Here is a 20569-nt window from a genome sequence, read left to right as displayed (position 1 = left end):
CTAAACTAAAAAAGAAAATACCTGTTGGATTCGGAGGCTAGAGTCGGAGCCCTCCTTCGCCGTCACCGGAGTCGAACGGGGAGGAAGGTTTCTTCCTTTTATACTCGGTCCCTCGGTTGAGAAGGCCTAGCCTTCGAGGACACCGAAAGGAGGGTTGGAAAGCCCATTCCGCGCAACTCCGGCCACCGGCCGTGGAGGTGGTGCGACGGAGGCCGAGTCTAAGGCCAGAAGTCGTGAGGGAGAGAGGGAAGAGGATGAGACTCAGTTTTTTTTAAGGAAAAGGCAGAAAATGAAGCAAAAAAGAAAAATTTTTATTTTTATAAGCATTTCAAAACGGCGCCGTTTTGCGCCATAGCCCCAGGCGTTGAAACGACGCCGTTCCAACCTGACCCGCGCGGTGACCCGACCCGAGGGGAGGGTCCGCGTGTTTTCGCTGGATGGGCTATTTGCGCGCTCAGTCCCTCCAATTTTAAAACGCATTGCAATTCGGTCCTTTTTGCTATTTCCTTTTATTTTTAATCTATCCCTATAATTTTAATTTTATCTCCATCTGGCCCACTGTTGCACTGCGTTTTGAGGCGATTGGGTTATTTGCCCATTTGATCCCTTCGCTTTTACGCGCGCTTGCAATTAGGTCCCTCCGCCCTTTTTTATTTTTAAATTGGCCCAGAAACTTTGTTTTATTTCGATTTAAGTCTCTTTTAATCATGTTTTTTTCCTTTTGCTCATTTATTTATTTATTATTATATTATTATTATTCATATATATATGTGCTTATATACTATAATATATACGTCTAAAATTATTACGAATCTATATATTTATAAACTTTAATATTTATCTAATAATAATATTATATTATATATATTCAATATTTTATATCTATCCTGCTTTTTATTTATTTAATATCTATATATTTATATACGTATACTACATAATATTTATACCTACGCATAAACAATATAATACACGTGCATACGAATATTTTATTTTTATTTTTATGAGCATTTCTATTTCCTTATTTATGTATATACATGTATTTTATAATTATATATACTTCTTTTTTTGTATTTAACTTTATGTTTTTACCCCGTATAATTTGCTTCTAACATACATACATATATATATCACCATTTTATTCATTATTATAATTATCATTTCATGTTGATTTATTTATTTATCTACATGTTCGTTATTATTTGCTTAAATGTCTTTATTCTTGTTTGTTTATTTTTTATTTTTGTTGACTTTTATTATTTACCATGCATAAAAATATAATTTGCTTTCACTATGATTTTGTGTTTTATCTTACTTGATGTAACGATTTTTTAAAATGGCATTTCGTGTTTGGATTCGAGAAAATCGTGCCCTAACTTACTGGGTTTCGATTTTCTCGATGAATCTAAATACACGAATCTTTTCAAAATCAAGTTTTAAATGATCTCGAAATTTAAAAAAGGGGTCGCATCCTAACTTACTGGTTATGATCTCATTTTAAATCCAAGATGGCTAAAATTTCTTAAATAAACTTTTTCATTCGCGTATCGAGAATTTGAGATATTGTATTCTAACTTACTGAATATGATTCTTTTTCTCGAATAACGTGAAATATCCTCCTTTTCTTGAAATTTTTTTACATTTTAACAAAAAGATCGTATTTTTAAAATTCTTTTAAATTCTCAATTTTCGACATTAAGACATTAAGTAATCAACTAAGGTACCAATTTTGGGCGTATCGAGGGTGCTAATCCTTCCTCATGCGTAACCGACTCCCGAACCCGTTTTTTAAATTTCGTGGACCAAACTTGTTGTTTTAATAAAATCAAATCGTTTATTAAAAACAACCACTTTTCGAGGTGATCCAATCACACCTCATAAAAAAGGATTGGTGGCGACTCCCGTTTCATTTTTCAAAACCCAAGTTGACCCCGTTTCTCATCAAAAAAAATGGCGCCAACAAAAGACTCCCATTATTTTATTTTCTTTGTGGAAAATTGGGTTATTGAGAGGGTTTTTGCCCGGTACGAAAGATAATTGAAATTCAAGAGGTTATATTTGTTTGGAACCTCTCATTAAGAGCACCATCTAGAAACGAGTTGCTTGCCAGAAGTATATGGCTAATTGAGGAATTGCCAAGCGGAATCAAGAAGGGTAATAGCTCTGTTGGAATGGAATTATATGGATGAGGAAGAAGAAGAATAGATGGTGAGGATTTTTCTCAAAGAGAATGGTCTGTGGGACAAAGGGAGGCCATAATGAAGGATACACCAGTCAAATATGGTGAAGGAAAAATACGATAAAGAATAAAGAATTACCATTTGTATGAGGGGAATAGCTCGAGTGCTTTAAGTCAATTTAAAGAGAGATCAGTAGCCGCTAATCAATGTGCTGACCCGGCACAATAAAAATCCTAAGTTGGAACGTTCGTGGATTGGGGCATCCACAAGTGGTTAATCGCCTCTAAAATAAGGTGAGGCATGTACAACCCTAAATTTTGTTTCTAATAGAAACAAAGTTAAGCGGCAAAAGAATGGAAAAAGTTCAAGGGAGATGTGGATTTACCAATGGAATAGACGTAGGTGCGTAAGGTTCCAAAGGTAGATTGTCAATTGGATGGAAAAGAGAACATGAGGTACAGTTGCGAAGTTATTCAGCCAGTCATATTGATGTGGTTGTCATGGTAAAAAGCGGAGCGCTAACAGAGAGATTAACAGGTTTTTGTGGTGCTTCAGAGGAACATAATAGAAGGGAATCTTGGAACCTCCTACGAAGGTTAGGGAATTGTCGAGATATGTCATGGATGGTCTTGAGAGATTTTAATGAAATCATGTATTCATTTGAGATAAAGGGTGGTAAACTAAAGAGTGAGAGAAACATGGCCAGATTTCGTGAGGTTTTGGAAAAATGTAACCTTAATATTTAGGGTTTACAGGGAGGTGGTTCACATGGGAAAGGTAGATTGTTAGAAAATAACGTTCGTGAAAGATTAGATAGAGGCCTTTTCGAAGTTTTCTTTAAGACATCTAATGCATGCTATATCTGATATTGCCAAATATTGGTAAATTTTGGGGTAGAATGCAATAGAGCTCGTGAGAATGGAAGCTTCAGATTTAACGCAAGTTGGGTGCTAGAAGAAGAATGTGAACATCGAATAAAAAATTTTGGGAAGGGAACGAGGAGGATGTTTGTACAAAGCTGCATAAACTAGGAGATGTTGTAAGCAAAAAGATGAGTCGATTTACGACAATTAAAAGAAGGGAATCTGTTTTCTTAAATAAGAGATTAGATGAGCTGAATCTTATAGACCCAAATGATGAGACGCTCACAAAGATGGAAGAGGTTAAACTAGCTTTAAATTTGGAAGTTGATAAAGAAAAATTAATGTGGGAACAACAAGCTAGGGCATATTGGCTCAGATTTGGTGATCGAAACACAACATTTTTTTCACAACTTCGCAAATCAAAGAAAGAGAAGAAACAAAGTGAAAAAAATGAGAGGATCGAACAGAGAATGGATCACTGATGAGGAAGGGAAATTAAGGATTGCGACAAAATACTTTAAGGAATTGTTTATGGCTTCAAATAGATGGAATGATAAGAGGGCGCTTTTAGGTACTACAAAGTGCATTCAAGAAGACATGAACATGACGTTGTTGAAGGATTTTCAAATGGAAAAGGTAACTTTGGCAGTAAAAAACATAGGCCCGTTAAAAGCACCTAGAGTGGATAGTTTTCCCGCATTATTTTATCAGAAGTATTGGTACATCGTGGGTAAAAAAATATCTAAATTTTTCTTAGACATCTTAAACAGGAGAAAGGAAATCAGAAAAACCAATGACACTAGTATTGTACTTATTCTAAAAGTTAGCCAACCGAAGAACATGACACAATTCAAGCCGATTAGTTTGTGCAATGTGGTGTATAGATTCAGAACGATGTTGGACAATTGTATTGACGAAGCATAAGCAACTTTTGTTCCTGGAAAACAAATCACGGATAATGTCCTTATTGCCTACAAGATACTTTAGATTTTAAAGCATAAGAAAGTAGGGCCACGGGGTCACTTTGCATTAAAGTTGGAAATGAGTAAAATATATGACAGGGTGGAGCGGAATTTCATAAAAAAAATTTACAAGACAAATAGGTTTCTATGAAAAATGGTTGAGTCTAATAATAAGCTGTTTTCGAACAGTGGAATATTCAGTTATTTTTAATAGGACAAGAGGAGAAAAATTCAGACCTTAAAGCGGTTTAAGACAGGGGATCCACTCAGTCCATATTTGTTCTTATTATGTGCGGAAGGGTTCTCCTCACTACTGAAACTAGCAAAAAATGATGGAATTATTAAAGGGGTAAGGGTGGGAAAAGTGATTTAACCCTAACTCACCTATTTTTTACAACTGACAATATCTTATTCGAGGAAGCAAGTTTGGAAGGAGTCAACGCTATTAAAATGATTATAAAAGAATATGAAGGGCTTTCGGGCCAACAAATTAATTTTGATAAATCCCTTGTTTATTTCAGTAGCAACGTGCAAAATAAAATTAAAGATCAGATTAGAGCGACCCTTGGAGTATGAAGTTCAAATGATTTGAAAAAAATATTTAGGTCTCCCAACTATGATTGGAAGATAAAAAAAAGAAGAAGAAGTTTTGTTAGTTTCAAAGACAAATCCACAAAAAGATTAGAAAATTGGAATATCTGGTACTTATTGCTTGGAGGTAAAGAAGTTTTCATTAAGTCAGTTTTACAAGCCATACCAGTTTATTCCATGCAATGTTTTTTGTTACTTGTAACTTTATGTCGTGAGCTTGAAAAAACAATAAGTTTTTGTGGAGAAACTCCAAAACGGGGAAAGGAATACATTGGTGCGAGTGGAAGGAGAAACTCCAAAATAGGGAAAGGGATACATTGGTACGAGTGGAAGAGCCTATGTAGGCCGAAAGCACAGGGTGGTTTAGGATTTAGAGATTTAGCTAAATTTAATATTACTTTCCTCGCTAAATAGTGTTGAAAATTAATCATGTACCCGAATTGATTACTTACTAGAGTCATGAAAGCTAAATATTACCAAAATAGTGAATTTTTAAAAGCATGTTTAGGATCTCACCCATCGTATACTTGGAGAAGCATTTGGAGTACGAGAGGCCTTTTAGAAGAAGGTATGGATTGGAGGGTAAGTAATGGCAAGTCCATCAACATTTGGAATGAGGCGCGGCTTCCGGGACTTGGGCAAGGAAAAATTGCTGGTCAAGACATTAATGTTAACTACACAGTAGAAGATTTGATCAATTCAAACCATTCTACTTGGTGGTTGGAAGTCCTCGAGAAGCTATTAAACGAAGACCAAAAAAATAGGATAATGACCATCCCAGTTGCAGGAGTCGATATCATAGACGTTAGACTTTGGAGGGGGATAATACAGGCGAGTACACCGCAAAAAGTGGGTACAAGTGGTTACTTACAGAAGATACAACAACAAGGGATGCAACACTATCACAATCAACTCTATAGAATTTCTACAATAGGCTATAGAATTTACAACTGACAAGCAAGATTAAAATTACATTATGAAAAGTAATAAACAATTACATTCCTACTTTCAACAATTTACAAGCTAGAAGGCTAATGGTGACGAATGTATGTCTTTTTTATCGATCAACGGAGGAATCAATGGATCATATTTTCTGGGAATGTTTGATTTCCAAAAGCAATCTACACGGGATAGGGATAGATACATCTCCCAACACCCATGGCCAAAATTGGAAATTTTGGTTAACAAATGTTTTCACCAACATGGAAGAGGAACAAAGAGAATATTTAGCTATTGCGTTTTGGGCGATTTGGTAGAAAAGAAATAAAATCCACCATCAGGGCAGAAAAATGAATACAGGCAGGGTAATAGCATTTATCAAAGCATACAAGGCAAAGAGTACCAATATAGAAAAAAATAGCAACATCTGCAAGGTTATATTATAGTATGTGGTCACCACCAAGAGCAAACACGATCAAATGCAATTTTGACACGGCTTACAACAGTAATTTGCTTAAATCAGTCACGAAAATCGTGTTCAGAGATAGTGAAGGACTTATTTTGGCATCGTGTACTTACCACAACCCCTTTATAGCAGATGCTACCATAGTGGAGGCGAAAGCGTGCCTCCAAGCAGTAATGGTGGCCGAGGAGTTGAGCTTTCGAAATCTAACAGTAGAAGGGGACTCTTTGACTGTAATCAAAAAAAATTGGGCATCAAAGGTGGATAAATCAAACATAGCAGCGATAGTTCATATTAACATCATATCAGAAAATAAACCTCACTCTTGTCGTTAATGAGAAAACCAACTAGTATTTAATACAGTGCTGGAACTAACTATAATATCTAACTAACCAACTGATTACTAACTATCTTAACTGACTATCATTACTGACTTATTATTCCTAACATTCCTCATACTACTCAACTTTCTCTACTTATTAGTACAAGAAACAATTTTAAGTTAGGTCCAAAACTTGTGAAATAAATCTGCAGACAATGGTTTTGCCAACACGTCTGCAACTTGATCATGACTGGGAACATGGCCAACTTGAAACAACCCTTGTTCAACCTTTTCTCGGACAAAAAACAAATCTAATTCAACGTGTTTGAACCTTGAATAAATCACCGGATTCCCAGCAACTGCCACAGCAGCCAAGCTATCACACCATACCAACGCTTTGCCTTTAAGTGTGACTCCTAACTCAGATAAAAGTGACTGAATCCAAATCATTTCAGTGATGACATGAGCAAGACTTCGATATTCTGCCTCGGCTATAGAGCGAGAGACAACCTGCTGCTTTTTCGAACCCCAGGAAATCAGATTTCCTCCAAGAAAAACACAGTAACCAGACGTGGAACGTCGGTCATCGCTGTCATCTCCCCGGCTTGCATCAGAGAACCCTTCGAGAAGAAGTATTGGACACCTAATCAACTTGATACCATGGTCCAAGGTGCCTTTCAAATACCGTAAGATCCGTTTAACAGCTTTAAAATGTTGTTATGTTGGTTTATGCATGTATTGACATACTTTATTAACCGATAATGCTATGTCCGGCCTTGTTATGACGACATATTGCAATACGCCAACTAAACTTCTGTATAGATGAGTATCTTCAATGGGATTACTTCCAGTAGCTGTCAAACGGCAAGTCGTTGTCATAGGCGTCGGTGAACCATTTGATCTATCCATGGACGCTCGTGCAAGAAGATCAATGACATATTTTCGTTGATTGAGGAAAACTCCATCCTTGGTATAGCTGAGTTCGATGCCTAAGAAGTAACTCAACCTCCCCAAATCTTTGAGTGAAAATTGAACATCGAGTTATTTAACAAAACTGTCTATTTCTTATGAATTCGTCCCTGTCACAATAATGTCATCGACATATATAAGGACATATAGAAATTGAGACCCTGGCCGTCGAACAAATAAAGAATTATCAACTTTTGAGCTAGTGAATTACACATTCTCAAGGAAACTTCTGAGTTTGTGAAACCAGGCTCGTGGCGCCTGCTTTAGCCAATCGAGTACCTTCTTCAACCGAAAAACCAATTGTTGACCATTGGGACCATGTTGTTCAAATCCCGGTGGTTGTAACATGTAAATTTCTTCCTGTAAGTCTCCATTGAGAAAAGCATTGTTTATATCAACTTGGCAAAGAGACCAGCCCATTGAGACAACTAAAGCTAGGACAACCCGAATGGTGGTTGGCTTGACTACTGGATTGAAGGTTTCTTGAAAATCAACCCCAGCCTCCTGAAGATAGCCTTTGACCACTAGCCACCCTTTATACTGAGCCACTAAGCCATCAGCATGTCTTTTGATTTTAAAAATCCACTTGCAACCGACCGCTCGACACCCTTCAGGTAGTGGAACAAGGTCCCAGGTGTGATTCGCAAGCAGTGCTTGATATTCAGTGAGCTGCAGTTGACCAGGCAGGGCTCTGAAAAGCTTCGAGAATGGTAGCAGGTTCGGTTTCTATTAGAACTGTGGCTAATGCCTTAGGTTTGAAGATCTCATTCTTGGATCGAGTTTGCATGGAATGAACGTTCATAGGCATGACAGGTTGACTAGGAACAGTAGCTGAAGTATCATTTAATGACGCACACCGTGTCTCATTAGATGACATGGACTGCTGGCCAAGAGAAGAAGAATGACAAACTACAGATGAAGAACCTGCTATTGGAGAACACATGGTCTCAAGGGATGATGCCGATTGCCTATTAGATGATACCAAATGAGAAGAAGCACCTTTTTCTACAATCGGCGGATTACATGAAGAGGACCCTGTACCCATCACCATGGGAAGAACAGACTTGTGATGTAGAGAGGTAACCTGCACAGACTTAGAATGAAAGAAATCTCCTTTTTGAAAAGGAAACAATTCTTCATTAAAAACAATATGTCTGGAGATAAAAATACGCCCATCCTGATCTATACACTTGTAACCTTTGTGACTTGCAGCAACTCCAAGAAAAACACACTGTCGAGACCAAAATTGAAGTTTGTGATTCTGATATGGCCTTAAATTTGGAAAACAGGCACATCCAAAAACTTTAAGATTAGAATACACAGATTGATTCTTGTATAATACCTCATATGGACTTTTCTGCTGAAGAACAGGAGTGGGAAGCCTATTGATTAAGTGCACTGCATGACCAAACACATGAGTCCAGAAGGTTAATGGTAATGAAGCTTGCGCAAGCAAAGTCAACCCCATGTCAACAATGTGTCTGTGCTTCCTTTCGACTATCCCATTCTGCTCAGAGGTGTGAGGGCAAGTAACCCGATGTTGGATACCAAGGCGAACTCTTTAGAGATAGATCGATACTCACCGCCCCAATCAGTTTATAGTTGTTTAATAGAATAACCAAATTGCACTTGAACCATTGAGTGAAACATAAGAAAACACTTGAAAACATCTGATTTGGACTGGATGAAATATACCCAGGTAAATCGACTATGCATATCCACAAAAGAGACATAGTAAGCACAATCATTAGACTTCAAGTGAGAAGGACCCTAAACATCCGATTCCACTAACTCAAAAGGGAATGAATACATGGTTGTCGAGGAAGGAAAATGCAATTTATGTGTTTTGCCTAACTGACAAGCTGAACAACAAGACAACATATCAGTTCTTGGAAAAGAAATATTATAAGTACGCAAGGCATTCACTGAGACAGAATGACAAAGGTGTCCAAGTCGATTGTGCCATATTGTAAATGGAGGCACACTTTGAGCTGCATATATCATCGACACACAAGACTGACTATCATTATGTGAGAGCACCCGAGAAGTATCAAATTTGTAGAGACCATCATGCATGCGGCCCACTAGAAATGTCCTCCTGGTTCGAATATCCTTCACAAAACAAAACAATGGATGAAACTCAAAATGCACAGCATTATCCCTGGCAAACTGACCAACAGACAATAAGTTTTTGCAAACATCAGGAACATGAAGAACATTCTTTAGGTGCAACAGCCTAGGACTAACCTTCATGCTGGTGGATACAACATTAGCAATCGAAACAGCCTTACCATCTCCCATAGAGACTCGCCGTGTACCTGTATAAGAAGATACTGTTGAGAGATTACGCACATCAGGAGTGATGTGATTAGTTGCTCCGGAGTCTGGATACCATGAATGATCTGGAGCAGGAGATGAACACTGACGATGGCTAGGATGAGAAGAAACAGTAGTCTGATACGAGGAGCTGCAAGGAGAAGACAAATGAGAACAAGGATTAGCATGATGAGAACTTCCTTGATCTTGAACCTGATGATAATTCACTGCCATCGACTGATTAGAATTATCCCCTGAAAACGTCTCATCAAATCGATGATAACACGTTTGAACCAAGTGACCAATCTTCCCACACAATTGACACTGTGGTTTTGATCGTTGCCAATGACGTTCTGCACCACGAGGTTTACCATGCGACCAACCTCGTCCTTCTCCCCGTTGGCCAAATCTACATTCTTGATGATCACATTTAGGAGGATTGGAGTGTCTAGACCGTGAACTATTATCGCCATTTTGATAATCTGCCAGATTTGCTTGCAAAGGCACCTCAGTCAAAGAAGCCAACTGTGGTGCTTCACAGTCTAGAAGCATCTCAGTCAACAACTCGAGAGACATTGTCGTGGCAGAAGCAACTACCCGAACCGATTCATACTCTAGCGAAAGTCCAGCAAGAACGATACTTACTTGTTCATGCTCACTAACTACATTACCAGTAGTAATAAGACTATCACTGAAACTTTTCACCTTGGCCAAATACTCCTTAACAGAAAGACTCCCTTTCTTGAGAGAGTACAACGCATGACGCATGCTAGACAGCTTAACATTGGACTTCACCCCAAACCTTCTCTCGATGCTACTCCAAATATCAGAACTAGTCTTCGCCATCGGAAGATGCTCCAGAACTTCAGTTGTCACCATGGAAATCAGCCAGGAGGCTAAAAACTTATCTTGCTTCTTGTGAAGCCGAAAAGACGGATTATCAACATATTGTCCATCAGAATCGGATATATGAGTGGGTGGAACTGGTGTTGTACCAAGAACAAACCCATCAAGATCATAACCTTCAAGAATCAACAAGATTTGACGTTTCCATAACAAGAAATTGTGTTCCCCAAGTTTGATCGTATCGTGTTTAGAAAAACTATGAACCGGTTGTGAAGCCATGCTATGAGAGCCTTGTGCATTATCTGCTCCTTCAACATTAGAGGAATGATGTGGTGTACCACCGTTGGGCATTGTTTCATCTGCCATGAGAAAATAAAAGAGAAAAACCTATCAAATAACCCCAAGAAAATTTTCTAGCACTGATACCATATTAACATCATATCAGAAAATAAACCTCACTCTTGTCATTAATGAGAAAACCAACTAGTATTTAATACAGTGCTGGAACTAACTATAATATCTAACTAACCAACTGATTACTAACTATATTAACTGACTATCGTTACTGACTTATTATTCCTAACAGTTCATGAAATAAAAGAAAGAACGCGTAGATTTGAAATTTTTACTTGTTCTTTTATGGGATGATCGACGAACCAGGTGGTGCATGAAATGGCCAGATCAAAGGGTATGGATTGAGAAGGCCATTCACAAGGTGGACATGATAGCTGAAAAGGATAGAAGGCCACTAAACGGTGGATGAAATGGGTCGGAGGAATAAATCATCTAGAAACTCAGATGGTTTCTACTTCTAAAGGAACCCATCGCGGACGATATTGGTATAGACCGACAAAAGATGGAATGATGACGGTCGATGAGAGGTGTGGATTGCAAGTCGAGTGCAGCTGTTAGGTTTTCTTAGATTTTAGGAGTAATTTGGGGTTTAGTCTCGCTGTTTATTTTGCTATTTTGAATTTTCTGTTAGGGTTTCAAGTATGTGTTTCTTGTTTTTGGACGATTAAAGTCCCTTAGGAAATGATTTGACAAGTCTTTTTTTTCATTAATTAGGAATTTTACCACCGTTTTGTGGATTAGGCTGAGAAGGACACGTATCCCCCATACAGGCAATGTATTTATATTTCTAATTTATTGGAATCCACTCCCTAATTTTCTCAAAAAAAAAAAAAAGAGATCAATAGTAAATGGGTCCACATTTATTTTAATATGATCACATAAAATTGTTTTCTAATTTGCTTGTATACCTTACCATGCAATGCTTAAGCTTATTTTATTTAATAATTAAATTTCATTAAATAGAATTATTTAGAGACCTAAATTGAAAATGAATTAAATGTCTTAGATTATTACAGTTAACGTGTAGAGAAAAAAAAAACCCAATAAACTTATCATTTTCTAAAACCTAAAGTTGATTTAAATTAATTTAAAATTTTATACCCTTTGATGATTTCTTAAATTAAATTATAGTTTTTATATAATTGGTAAATAAAAAATGTTTATGAATCATGTTATTCTAAAACTGTTAATTATGAAATTTTAAAATTATATTATTTTAAATTTGTAACAGTATTTTCAAATATTAAATTTAACTTTATGAACAACTACCCTTTTTTATTACTTAAAAAAACTACATTCTTTATTAAAATTAAATATTTATATGATTATATCTATATGAATTTAAAACGAGGGACTGGTAGGCCAAAAAGACCATCAACAATAAAGCTAAAATATTATCAAATCGAAAATTACTAGAACCAAAGGAGTAACACAATAGTTGTTTATAATTTAAGTTGGTAATTTTACTAATGAAATTGTTGTAACCTCCTCACCCGGCCTCGACATTAGGCCCGAATTCAGAATATTACATTGCTCACCGAAATGACTCGGGAAACTATTAAAGTTTATAAAACAGTCATTTTAAAATATTTGTTTATCTTAGAGGAAAACTTAGTCCATTTTTAGAAAAATTGGCTAGTAAAAAAAAACGATTAAGTTTAACTTTTTCCTTAAAATGGTGACTACTTTTAAAATTTTAATAAATTTCTAATTTATTTAATATTTAGAATTTAGCTATAATCTAACAATGGAAAAAGTGATATTTAGCGTAGTTTTAAATTAAAAAAAAACCATATTTATTGTATAGATAATTAAAATCAATATCTCAACATCGTAAAATCAAATTAAATGTCATGTATGTTATAAAATAAAAAACCTAAATCTTAAGTCTCATGCCATATGATGCAAAATATTCAACACCAAAACATGTAAAATATGATGCAAAGAAGATGATAGAGAAAAAAAAAGGGAGAAAAAAGAGCAAAATTCTAATTGGGGTTGAAAAGAAAGCATAGTCCAAGTGTGATTAGGAACAGAGGGACTAAATACCTAGGGTTTGGGAGCCCTAGGGGGTTGCATGGTAATTTATCTTTGCTGCCGAAAATAAAAAGAAATAGAGGGGGTTTTGGGCAGCTCAAGGGGGACAAGCATGTTTAACCATTAGGCCTATTTCTTGTTTAGTTTTTACAGTAGACAATATATATTGTAGTGTGGTTTTTATCCTAGTTTGCTAAAAAAAAAAGAACTTAAAATTTGTAGGGAGTGCACTAACTACTTAACCATCAAGCCTAATTTATTTTTTAATTAATTATTCTATTTTGTAAACAACTTGAGTAACATCAAAATAATACCAAAAAATTGAATAATTGAAAGATGAGTTAAATAATTAAAGGTGAAGTTTATTATTATGATTTTATGCATTTCAAAAATTCTGATTATCTTCTTCCTTTCATGAATCATCAATAAGATAAATCAGTATCAATTCTTAAAAATAATTGGTATAAAAACACTGATGAAATAGAAATAAAAATTTAAATAGGAAATTGATTTAGGTTAATTACACTATATTAACCCTATTTGTCAATTCAAACACCTAAAATAACCGCATAAAATTAGCATGAGAAGACATAAATTTAATGAATATGAAGATCTCCCAGAAGACAATTATTTAGAGAGACCTGCTCTCCATATATATATATATATATATATAAACCGTGAAGAAAATATAAAAAGAAAAAAATTAATTAAGCCCTTGTATTAAATTCGCACTTAATTAGGCCCATTCATTAATGATTTCTGTCATTAACCACATCGACCGTTAAAATAATTTGAAAGACCAATAAAATAGTGACACATAGTAGCTTATGGTTTAATCTAATATTTTTCCCATAAAAAAATCTTAAATATCATTAAGATTTTATGAATATTATAAAATATAAAAATCTAATAAATTACATTAATAAAACTCATTTAATTTTTTTTAAAAAAAAACCTTATTAGAATTCTTAAAAAATAATAAAAATATGAAAATTGATATAAACTTTTAAAAAAATTATAAAAAAATTATATAACTTGAATTAGATTGGTTAGCTTGAAATCGACAAAGGCACCAATCTAAGTAAAGCCATTAGATCGGTTGACCTAGTAACTGGCAGTTGAATTGATTTTGTACTTTTTAATATTTTTATCAAGCCAAAATTCCATTTTTTAACTATTAGTATATGTTAGAGTGAAATATTATAACTAAGGTTTTCAAGACTGGAGCGGTGGTCGAACCGCTCAGGCCACCGATTTTCCAATTTGACAGTTTTATCCAATTTAATTAAATAAAATATTAAACAATAAAAAAACATTTAAAAAAATCGGTTCAACAATCTGGTTCCTCGGCCAACCGATCTAATGGCTTTCTCTGGACTGATACCTTACTGATTTCGATCTAATTAGTTCAATTGACCAAGCCGGTCCAATTCAAGTTTTTATAATTTTTATAAGTTTATATTAATTTTAATACTTTTTATAATTTTTATAGAATTTTAATACGTTGTTATAAAATTTTAAATATGTTTTATTAATTTTATAATTTATTAGATTATTTTATATATTTATAATATTTATATCAATTTTCATAGTTTTTAATATTTAATCATTTATATATTCTTTTAATATTTTTTAATTTTTTGTATCGAAAAAATTAGATTAAACTAGAAACTGCCACATGTCACCGTCTGATTTGTCTGTCAATTTATTTTAACGTCACATTATGAATCCGTTAAATATGTAAATTAAATATATTTTTTAATAGATTCTTTTACGATAATGATGTCATGACTTTAACATAATTAGAATTGGGTTGACAACATTATTTAATTGAGAAATCAATTTAGTTAATTAGATTAATTAATTAAATAATATTTATTTTGGAAAGTAGAAAACAAATATTGAGTTTGATTAAATTATAAAATATTAGGTTAAAAGTTTAAGAATCACGTATAGTTGGATTTGGTATATGATAAGTAAGGGGCAACAACATTAGTAATATTTACTAGAGTGTGTCGGGCCACCTTTCTCCTATTTGGACTAGGGGAGTGTTTTCTATTAAATAAATATTATTTGTATAATCCTTATTCAATTAGCATTCTCCCATCTCTCGCTCTAATGATGCAACAAGTAATGAAATTTTATTTTCTTAGAATAAATTTATTTGGTGGAATTATGATTTTCTACCTATTTCTATTCACATAATTACTTTTCTACTAAAGTAATAAAATCTTTTTTTGTTCTGTATTTGGTTCGTGTTGCTCGAGACCACACTTGACACAATTAGAGATAGAGGATAGCTAAGAAGACCGTTCGGTTGAAAGCCGAGAACAATTCAAATCAGTATCGCACAAAGCACAAGTCTTTTTTGGTAAAAAATTATTGTTATGAACATCACAAACTAACTCGGTTTAATTTTTTTAAACTTCTACTATTATAATAAACTGTTTTCTTAACCGAATTTTTCTAACATATATTATTCCCTCTCTTTTTATTTTGCTTTTTCTTCTTTGGTTTTCTGATTTTCCATGGGTTGCAAAGGGGCTTTGGGTTCATGGGTTTATGCAGGTTTGTGGGTTGCTATATATTTAAATTTAGGGTATTGTGGATTTGGTTTAGGTTAGGATTTGAAGGATTGAGTGGTCGGAGTAAACTTAGATTGGGTAAGGAAGAAGATGAGGAAAAAATCAAATGAATAAAAAAAGATTAAGGAAGAATGAAAAGGATAACATAATAAAAGAAACAAAATTTAAAGAAAAAGAAAATGGAGAAATACATGAAATTTGAAGTCAATATCTGTACATTTTAATGTATAATCAATTTTCTTTAACGGAGATAATCAAATTAATATTGAATAAACAAAATAGAAATAACCCTATGTGAAGGTCGTAAGTTGTGTTGGAAGCTGTATAGGGTGTACGCTATTCTTAAATGTCCTCTATTCTTAGCAACAACCATGGTTGATAACAAATTTAACTTGCAATTACATTAAAATCTTTGAAATCATTAAATATAATGATATTATGCCTTTTCTAATTTTAATAAGAATTATTAAGATTAATGGCAGTAAATATCCGACCGAAATTACAAAATAATGATTCACGTTTGAGATCAACCCATAGCTTATCTTGTATGGGTTACAGAGAAATTTGGCTCAAAAAGTTGCTTCTTCACAAAGATTGTAGCAACTGGAATATGAAATACAATTTGTGATGAATGTGGCCTATTTTCCAGGTGAAAAGAAAACAACGATGAAAATCTCAATTCAACATCGATTAGATTCCAAAATTCTGCTGACACCCAATATAAGATCCGAAATGCTATGATGCAACTGGGGAAGCATGCCAAACACCGGTTTTCGCTTGTGCCAGACACCAATATAAAGTCCAAAACTTCTATGATGCTGCAGAGAAAGTAAGCCAAACACCGGTTTTGGCCCGATCATGATCTAACTTCTTCAGTATATAGCAGTAGTTAAGCTGGACCAGATGGGAGGAGAAATTACGTTAGCTATAAAAAAGCCAACTCCTAAACTCATGTAAAGCACTAAACAAACACAAGGGAAACCGGGGTGACAAAAGTAACTGTCATTAGTCTTGTACAGAACTCAAGCAAATTGACTCGATCATACCACATCTTTTTTCTCGTTAAGAAAGTCAACACACACAAAACAGTCGATGGAAAAAATAGAGAAAAATGGCATTGAGCTATCAACTCTATTAGCAATCCTTTGTATAGTATCTATATAGAGCATGGAAATTCAGCCAGAAACGGATCTTAATAACCTATCTTAATTACTTTCAGCAAACAATTTCTCTAACAAAATAGCACCGATTGAAATGAATGGCGTAATGGGACCTATGTGAACAGTCAAATTATCTACAACTATGTTATCCTTTCATAGTGTCAAAACCTTTATTTGACTTGATGTTCTCCTGAATAAGGAGGTCCTCTTCTAAGTTCAAATCCCCCCGCCCTGGCTTAATTATCAAAACTCGTCGATAATAGAATATTCAGAGAATATAAAGTCCTAATTAGATTATTAGTAAAATTATATAAAACAGAAAACTAACATCTAACAAATTATCAATTGCTTGACTGAAAATAATTAGAGAGAGAGAGAGAGCAAACCTCCATACGAAATAAACTCGTAGGAACGACAAGTCCAACACCTACTGAACTTCGGAGTGACTCTACGAACTTCTGAACAGAGATATTGCGATACTCATTCTCTGTTAATTTAGCAACATTACCAGCACATGCAAACACATGAGCATGGATTCCCTTTTCTCTAAACCACCTAAATGGAAGATCAAAAGAAAGGTCTGCCAAAGCAGTAACAGCGAGGTCTCCTCCAAGAAAATCCACACCAGAAGGATCGGCATTTTCATTGTTAACCTGTCTTTTTGGTTCTGTCGGTCCCAATCCCCTTGTCTTAAATCCCCACAAGGCTGTTGGCCCTCCTAAAGCACAAACCGGAGATATGTTGCCACCTAAGAAGAATCTTTCTGGCAAAGATGACGGCCTACTTGAGAACCCATTCCCCCATGGAAAGACAACACCGCCAGAAACCCCAAAATTAAGGGCAGCATGATAAAATCCAAGAGGAACAACGTAGCGAAGATCAAACTCCTGTCATAAATTTCAATGAAAAGAAAAAAAAATATGACAAACAGCAATGCTGACAAACAAGTTCAAATGCGTGATTGTGAGACAAAATCAAGAACGCTTAGGAGGTAAACAAAAAGCATGCATAATTCATACCTGCCGCAGAAACCGTAAGCTCCGGCTATCAGGTGTGAGGCCACCGATTTGAGTAGTAGAAACAAAAGCATAACCCCGAGTTGGTCGCATTGTTGAATTTCTCCTATCAAATTTAAAGGTATATTTCAAAGAAGAAAGTAAATTATGGCCAAGCTGCCTCCTTATGGACCTTGATGACATTTGTGATGGATCTGTCAAGGTACGCCACGCAAGATTATATGCTAAATCATGATATGGAGTAGAAAATAATCCAAGAGAAAGGCCCATCGATCGCTCTTTGTAAGAAGAAAACTTTAGCCAGTCTTGGGATAGCAAGTATGCTCGTGCTGTGACAGGTGTTACCAGTCCTTTAAATCTCGGCAAAAAAACACCAGCGCTCAACTCAGCTGAGTGATCGTAACCATATGCCAATGAACCATCCCAAAGATCCCCATAACCAAAGAAGTTTTTGTACTTGAGAGATCCTTCCACTGTGGAAGATCTAGCCTACAACAGCATTGTACAACTTTAAAACCGAATTCAAGGTATCATACTTATAAATTCACAGAAAATGAGTGATCAAAGTGTAGGAGAAACAGAACTTTCTGAGTCAAAACTAGTACAAACATTACGATCACGCATATGTCTTTAGTTTATTTTCGATATCACATTTTGTTGGTCACATGTAGTGACCAAATGCATAACTATATAGCCTATGAAAGCAACTCTATAACATAAGATGCATGTGCATAAATGTCATACAAATGGAACAAAATGCACGTTCATTCTGACCCTGGAAACACTTATCTGACATCTACATATATGCAGGCTTACTCAATGGGCATTGTTTCTACTCTTTTATCCATCTAAATCTTTAATAAAGATAAAAACTCCAGCAAATCCACTAACTCGCGATATTCTCATTCATTAGCATTGTCATTATTCCTAATACTACGTTCAGCTTAAACAAAAGAGCTCCTCTCCACAAAATCAAATCATCTACATTGTTCCCACTCTTCATTTTTCTTTAACTACCCACATCTGCCCGGCATGTATCTAGATCGGAGTATGAGATATGATCCTCCAAATACATACCCTGTCCAACATGAAAACTTCAGAGAATTTGAATAATACATGTACCCGAAACATACTCATACCTGACACTCATGCACGAGTCAAAGTAACATAACTAATTACCACATTACACTAAATAAATTCAGTTATCACAAACTCAAACCTAGTTCCACCTTCCAACTACTCATACACTAAACTCATGTATATAAAAACCCACATTGCAACAATTTCCCCAAATTTCTCAGTAACCAAAACACATATAAGTCAAAACAAGCAAATTAGAGAAGAAAAAATAAAGCTTCAAAAAATCAGACTGAAAAGAAAATCACCTCCGCTTTCGTATAAGCTCCAATCTGTCCCGAAAGTGGGCTGGCTGTCTCAACAACCTCGATAATCACGTTAGCAGTTCCAGGAAGTTCTGGCGGGCCGGAATCGAGCGTGATTTTCACGGAATCAAATATTTCAAGTGCTTGGAGCCGCAAATTCACTATCTGTGACGCTTTTAAGAGCTCTTGCATCGAGCCAACGTTGTTCAACACCTCCGTCTCGGCTTCAATTACGTGGTCCTTGGTTTTCGTGTTCCCTTTGATGATCACGTCGTGGACTCGGACCGAAACCGGACCGCTTTGCATTCGCTGGAGCAGTGAGTCCATTTTGAGTTTTTCCGAACGGAACTGAGCCTCTCGAGATTGAGGTTTAAGGCGGTTCGGCTCTCCAAATACCTCGCCCTTTGCTTCCTCGTCATCGTATTCGACGTCGTTCTCGTCGCCGTCTTCTTCTTCTTCTTCGTCGATGTCATCGGTGTTTAAGGGTTTTTGGTGTTCCGGGTCGGGTTTCGATTTAAGTGGAGTCACATTGGGTAGAGAATCGGGGTTTGACATTGTAAACGGAAAAAAAGGGAAATCGCAATTGAAGACAGTGAAGTAAGGAGGCGGGCGGCGGTGCCAGGGGTTTTTGATGTTAAAGGTTTATTCAGAAGCCCTTTTTTGCTAAAATACCCTTTTACTGTTTATTATTTACGTCATTATCACTAATATCTTTGTTGTTGGCTGATTTGATTTAGCATTTCGAGAAATTATCTCATTTATCAATAGAATAATAAAAATATATTTGCATTAATTTATAAAATTATTATTCATATGTACATATAAATCAATCACCATTTTTTGACTTTGCTATTTTATATTTAATATTATTTAATATTTAATTAATTTTTAGAATATTTTATTTTTAATTATAATAATTAATATAAAATGATATTTTTATTTGAATTATCGAATATAATTAAAATATGCTAATTTATCAATTCAAATATTATAATAGAAAATTGTCAAATAATAATAATTAAAGTATTTTTTAACATATTCAACCTACCATATAATTATAATTACTAGCACGACTCTTTTTAATTAATAATTATCATTTAAATTCTAATTATTTTTAAATGTGCAATTATCACAACTTCTATTAAATTGTTATCATTTTTAAAATATAATTATCACAATTTTTATTTTATTTCAAATTTTCAAACTAATAATTTTAAATTAAATATTATAATTATTTTTAAGTGTAAATTTAGTAATATGATAGAAAATAAGGGTATTATCAACGGTTTAAAAGTTTTTTAAACTTATACTTTTATATATCATAGCTTTTAATGTCTGATTTTACTCGTTTAATAATTTAATTAGGTTTTTAAAAAATATTTTACTTTGTAATAATTAGCATAAAATAATGTTTCTTATTTAAATTATTGAATATAATTAAAATATATTAACTTATTAATTCGAAAATTTTAAAATAAAATTAACACAACTTTGTTTATGTCAAATTTTTTAACTAATAATGGTAAATTATAATTATAACTAGTATGGTTTTCGACCCATGCTTTGTGTAGGATGAATTATTTTTAG

General features: G+C 34.5%; 1 protein-coding gene across 1 annotated transcript; it reads right to left on the bottom strand.

Moving 5' to 3' along the window:
• Positions 1–15852: 15852 nt before the first annotated feature.
• LOC121218571 (sorting and assembly machinery component 50 homolog) lies at positions 15853–19626 on the bottom strand. Its single transcript, XM_041096000.1, has 4 exons — positions 18986–19626; positions 17604–18089; positions 16971–17471; positions 15853–16318 (listed from the first exon to the last, which is right to left on the bottom strand). Exons 1-4 carry the CDS (start codon positions 19535–19537, stop codon positions 16235–16237), a joined length of 1623 nt encoding a protein of 540 aa, XP_040951934.1. The 5' UTR covers positions 19538–19626; the 3' UTR covers positions 15853–16234.
• Between the last annotated feature and the right edge of the window lie 943 nt (positions 19627–20569).

Source organism: Gossypium hirsutum, chromosome D06 (assembly GCF_007990345.1).
Source record: "Gossypium hirsutum isolate 1008001.06 chromosome D06, Gossypium_hirsutum_v2.1, whole genome shotgun sequence".
In the NCBI taxonomy this organism is placed as follows: Eukaryota; Viridiplantae; Streptophyta; class Magnoliopsida; order Malvales; family Malvaceae; genus Gossypium; species Gossypium hirsutum.
The sequence above is the reverse complement of the archived record's forward strand: the minus strand, read 5'-3'. Positions and strand labels throughout refer to the sequence as shown.

Bases quoted from the DNA above. Each gene is read 5' to 3' on its own strand.
- LOC121218571 (XM_041096000.1), bottom strand. From the start codon at position 19,537: ATGTCAAACCCCGATTCTCTACCCAATGTGACTCCACTTAAATCGAAA. The intron at 18,090-18,985 runs GTGATTTTCTTT...ATGCTGTTGTAG, and splicing joins GAGCTTATACGAAAGCGGAG to GCTAGATCTTCCACAGTGGA. The intron at 16,319-16,970 runs GTTTGCTCTCTC...CATCTGGTCCAG, and splicing joins CGAGTTTATTTCGTATGGAG to CTTAACTACTGCTATATACT.